The sequence below is a fragment of the Triticum dicoccoides genome, chromosome 5A, assembly GCF_002162155.2.
Source record: "Triticum dicoccoides isolate Atlit2015 ecotype Zavitan chromosome 5A, WEW_v2.0, whole genome shotgun sequence".
Lineage (NCBI taxonomy): Eukaryota > Viridiplantae > Streptophyta > Magnoliopsida > Poales > Poaceae > Triticum > Triticum dicoccoides.
The window spans coordinates 696205085-696210657 of NC_041388.1; the positions used below are offsets into that span (position 1 = coordinate 696205085).

At 46.2% G+C, this 5573-nt stretch overlaps 1 protein-coding gene across 1 annotated transcript; it reads right to left on the reverse strand.

The window, feature by feature from the left end:
• Window positions 1-516: 516 nt before the first annotated feature.
• Window positions 517-4309, reverse strand: LOC119304265 (trans-cinnamate 4-monooxygenase-like). The gene is made up of 4 exons (XM_037581445.1): window positions 3909-4309; window positions 3117-3553; window positions 2221-2342; window positions 517-1329 (listed from the first exon to the last, which is right to left on the reverse strand). Exons 1-4 carry the CDS (start codon window positions 4254-4256, stop codon window positions 731-733), a joined length of 1506 nt encoding a protein of 501 aa, XP_037437342.1. The 5' UTR covers window positions 4257-4309; the 3' UTR covers window positions 517-730.
• Window positions 4310-5573: the final 1264 nt, after the last annotated feature.

Here is a 5573-nt window from a genome sequence, read left to right on the forward strand (position 1 = left end):
AGCCACCAACCCGTACTAAAGGCCACCACCTCTTTAGTACTGATTCGTGGCACGAACCGGTACTAAAGGTTCGCCACGAACCGGTACTAATAAGTGCCGCCCGCCTAGCTGTTGGAACCGGCACTAATGATTATATTAGTGCCGGTTCAATTACAAACCGAGACCAATGAGTTTCACATTAGACCCTTTTTCTACTAGTGATCGCTGCTTTCAGCAGTTTAGGGCCTCTCGTAAATAATATGATTCAGCATAACGCTTCACCAATTGAGACCTAGGGTTCCTCACCTAAGGGTAGGGTGTTACCTCCTCTAATGGTAGGGTGTTACCTCCTCCAAAAGGGCCCGACAATACGTAGATCGTCCTTGTCTCTTGAGTGCAGACATTGCCATCTGTCAATTGTTGGCCCCTCCAAAAAATCAGCTAGCTACCTCCCTACAACACTGTCGAAAATGATCACCGACGAGTTGATTGGCTCGGACTAGTTTCATGCCAACTGACTGTGCCCGCGTTTACGAATTGAGTAATTAATAATGTGAATTTGGAGCCAAAAAGTTTTACATCAACGTTACCAAGTTTTTGCAAATCAACAACCCAACGCCTTCACATGAAGAAAAACAACCGAACTCACCAAGAAAGGTCAAACTTATTACAGATACTGCAAAATTCTTATACAAACACGTGCACGCATTCCAGCGGATCTGCCGTCTAGTTCGTCGGATCGTAAATTCTTCTAAGCCTTGAGTGGCTTGCAGACGACGGTGGCGTGGTTGCGGATCTGGTTGCTGAACTGTCCGGGCTTCTCCGTGGTATCAATCTTCTCCTGCCCCAGCGGTGGCAGCAGCTGGAAGTTCTGCACCAGGCGGCCGAGCGTGATGCCGATGATGGGCAGCGCGAGGATGATCCCCGGGCAGCTCCTCCGGCCGACGCCGAAGGGCACGAACCGGAAGTCGTTACCGTTGGCCTCGACGGCCCTCTCCTCCTCGAGGAACCGCTCCGGCCGGAACTCGTCGGCGCGCACCCAGCGCTTGGGGTCGTTGGCGAGGAACCAGGCGTTGACGAGGATCTTGGACTCGGCGGGGATGTCGTAGCCGGCGAGCTTGGCGTCCTTGAGGTTCATGTGTGGCACGAGGAGCGGGATGGCCATGCGGAGGCGGAGAGTCTCCTTGACGACGGCTTGCAGGTAGGGGAGCCGCTCCAGGTCCGGCTCCGTCACCGCTGCATCGGGGCCTAGCACGGCGGCGATCTCCTGGCGGAGCTTTGATTGGATGTCCGGGTGGTTCACCAGCTCCGCAACTCCCCACTCGATCGACCACAGGGTCGTCTCGATTGCTGCATGTATGCAAAAGACTCATTCCCTTGTTAATATTTGTGCTAAATTAATTACTACTCTCTCCATTGAAAATGTTTTTTCGAAAGTCAAACTTCTCTACTATTAACCGAGTTTATTGAGAAATATATTAATGTCTACGTGCCATACCAACTCAGTACTACTCTGTTCAGGTTTATTGGCCCCCTTCGTATTTTGTGACTAACTTTGACCGTATATTTAATTAATAAAATATAAGTTGTATGTAATAAAATTTATATTGTTGGATTCATATTTGAAAGAGGTTTTCAATGATACTATTTCTAGGATATATAACTTATTTTATGATAGTTAAATCAAATGTCAAAGTTTGACTCAAACTACATGGAGGATTAATAAACCAGGACAGAGGTATTATTAATAAATTCATCATAAAATACACCAAAAGTTGTTGCACCGACAACTATTTAGGCTCTCCGCGTGTTCAAGGAATAATAGTGGCTCTTCGCCAGCTGCTCATCACCATCTCTCGTTGTATTGTCTTGAGATAAAAATTGCAATCGTGTGTGCTAGTTTTTATTAACAAAGAAAGGGTCTGCACTCTTTCCAATAAAATGTTAATTGGAGCATTTTCTTCTTCTCAAAAGTCAAAACTAGGTTGGACAAAAGATGAATACACATTTAATTGATGAATTTTACCGGCAACACGTGGGTTACATGGAAGATGTCGTATTGTCTTAAGATATACTACTAAATTGCAATAGCGCGTGCTACTTTTTGTAATCAAAGAAATGGTCTATATTTTCTTCTTAATAAATGTTTGGTAGAGCGTTTTTCTTCTCTCAAAGGTCAAAACTAGGTGGGACAGAAAGATGTATACATGTTAATTATATTTGCTTAATTCTGAGTTTTACCTGCGACGTTGATGTTCTCGACGATGTATAGGACATTGTCGTGGTTGATCTCGCCCTTCCTTTCGGCCTCGAGGATGTGGTCCATGGCGCATCTGATCTCACCGTTCTTCTCCAACGCCTTCCTGCAATTGTGAGATAATGCAGTAGATGCTTATCAATTTCCCCGTTGCATATCTGGTGACCTCCATTATACTCCCTCCGTTCCTAAATGTAAGTTTTTTAGAGATTTCAATATAGACTACATACAGATGTATATAGATATATTTTAGAATGTAGATTCATTTATTTTGCTTCATATGTAGTCTATATTAGAATCTCTAAAAAGGCTTACATTTAGGAACAGAGGGAGTATCTGATAGTGGAACCCGGTCCACTTTTAATTGAATGAAAGAAAAATCTGCTGATCTGTTGGTGTACTTTCATCAACCTACATATGTACTTCCACTGTCGGTGTATGTATTTATTGTCACCTCGTGATACCGAATCCTAGCCACTCTCACGTGGTCACTGCAGCTGGTGATCTGTTGGTGTACTTCCATCAACCTATGTATGTACTTCTCTCGCAAAAAGAACACCTATATATGTACCTCCACTGTCGGTGTATGTATTCTATTGTCACCACGTGAAAATGAACCCTAGCTACTCTCACGTGGTCACTGATGCACTGCAGCTGGTCAACGACCGCCAACACCAATGTATCCAGGCAACCGATGCGGGATAGGTACTCCTAAAGAAATCGAAGCTGATAGATGCAAACGGAATTAACATGTCCCACTTGGCGCGTACGTGCTTGCTTTATTGATGCAACATCGATTAACATTAACATGTCCTGGCAAGCATCGATCGACACACGATCCATCGAATTATAAATGTAAGAGGCAATTAAGTAAGCTTACTTGCGCTCTTGGACGAAGTGCTCCTCGAAGACTTTCATCCTCTTGGCCTTGAGGTTGGTGCAGCGGTTGAGGTAGCCGCGGAGGAAGGGGCGGAGGATGGGGATGAAGTCGCCGTAGTTGTAGTCGAAGCTCTGGGAGAGCATGCTCCGCTCCGCGTTGAGCGCCCTAAGCTTGTTGAAGAGCGGGTCGGCGAGGCTCTCGAACCGGCGGTCGAACATGATGCGGAACATGTCGTTGTACATCATGAGCTGTAGCCTGCGGCGGATCACCACCCCCGTCGCCGACGCCGGGTCGGCCTTGAGGTCCTCCACCACCAGCCGGGCCTCCTCCTCCCACCCGACGCGGTTCTGCGCCACCACCTTGTTGGTGAAGAAGGGCACCGTCATGATCCGGCGCATCTTGCGCCAGTGGTCGCCATACACGGTGAACACCATGTCCTGCATGAATGCACGCATTTTTGTGTTTGTAATATGGTTTTGAATTTCAGTTTCAGAAATATTTCAGTCATTGTCGAGATTACCAGATTTCACTGAAATATACTGATTTCGGTTTTTATTTCGGCCAACGGATCGAATTTCTATTTGAACTTGATTGTATTTTATTTTTTGAATTTGTGTGTACTGCTGAAATTGCTGAATATTTGGACCTAAAGGTAATTATTTCAATGCGTACAGAAGTTAATGAAAATAAAAAAAAACATTGAAATTACACTACTAGAAACCAGTCATTAGTACCTATCAAGAACTAGTATGTATATGCAAGAACTGTAAATTCAACGAACTGATTTATTACCTGGCCTTTGCCGGTGAAGATGTCGAATACGACGTTGCGGGTGCGGGAGCCAAACTCGACTCCCTGGGTGTGGAGGACCTCCTTGGCGAGCTCGGGGCTGGAGACGACCACCAGGTTGCGGACGCCCATCCGGAGCAGGAACACCTCGCCGAAACGCTTGGCCATGCCCATGAGGTTGCGGTGGTTGAGGTCATCGCCCACCTGGAGCCAGTTGCCCACGATGGGGGCGCCGGAGGGCCCCGGGGGCAGCCGGAAGCGCTTGCCGGTCAGCTTTGCGACGGCAATGGCGAGCATTGCCGCCACGAAGAGGCCCAGGAGGGCCTTCTCCAGGAGGCTGACGTCCATCATTGTGTACTTCCGTGTGGCTGTGTATGGGTTGCTGCAGTGGAATGGATGGATGGATTAGTGGGATCGAGGAAACTTATAGAGGTGGGGGTTGGTGCGGAGCCACTACAATTTCGAAACCATTTGTATATATGGAGGTTGACATTGTTGCTAATCGGGATCTGGTCGAAACTTGAAAGCCACATGCATGCGAGAGTAACATGTCCACCGGTGGGATGGTAGGTGGATTAGGACGCCAAAGCTGCATCATCAAAGTTGCACGACGACCCCAAGCTCTGCACTCAGGGTGATGCCTCACATGTCATGTAGGATCAGATATCAGATAAAATAGCTTCGTATAGGGAAGCGGGATCCTTTGCAGGAGGTGGGTGCTTGAAGAGAAAAAGTGTGATTCGGTGTCAAAAGTTAAAAAAGTTGGAGTGAAAAATAGAAATGCATATGTACTGAAGTCTTTATTTTTTATATTTGTAATGAGGTCCAATAGTGGTAGCTTGCATTGAAGAGAAAAATAAATATAGGTGCTTCAAATTACTTTTTGTCATGGGGCATCTGTGTCCATATGTCACCATTGTACATGCCCTCGGTTGCAGATGTCCTAGATGTCTCGTGGTCGTACAAGTGAGCTGAGTGAAAGCTTCGTACTTTGCCATCGATGGTGACGTCGCCTACGCGTGTCACTCTTCTATTGAGGACATTATTGTGGTTGTCCTCTCTATGGCAGAGTTTTGAGTGAAACCCTTATTCATCTCGGACTCGATAGCGGCGGCCCTTCACACCGTCTTCCTTTTTAAGGGTATTGTCGTGGAGGTTAGGTATCCTAGCACGAGTCATGCCGATTCTTTGGGCCCTCCTTTACTATCTTTCGACAACATAGTCATTTTTGCTTTTCACCTTTGCATTTTTCAGAATGATTTTTGTTCTCTGGTATCCTGGGATGTAGGAGAACTTTCTTACTACATTGTATCGGTTGTCATGTATTTTGATTTGTGCTTTATCTGTAAAACGGAGTAAGAGTCTGTTTCCTAACTTCCACGACGACTTGAAGGGTATCGGATGCTCTGTCGTAGTGCTGAATAATGCCGGAGACTGTCTAGTATCATATACGGGTAGGTGGCAGCTGAGGATTTATTTTAGGACTCCACTAGCACGGCGAACGTTCGAGCTACTTTATTGTAATTACCATAGGGTTTTGAATAATGCCGTAGACTCTGTCTGTCACATAATAGCTAACTGATGAAACCTCTGACTTTATCGTAACATGTAACATGGAGCGACGAGCCCACGAGGCCACGATAGAGTATGTTCGCCAGCTAAATGCCA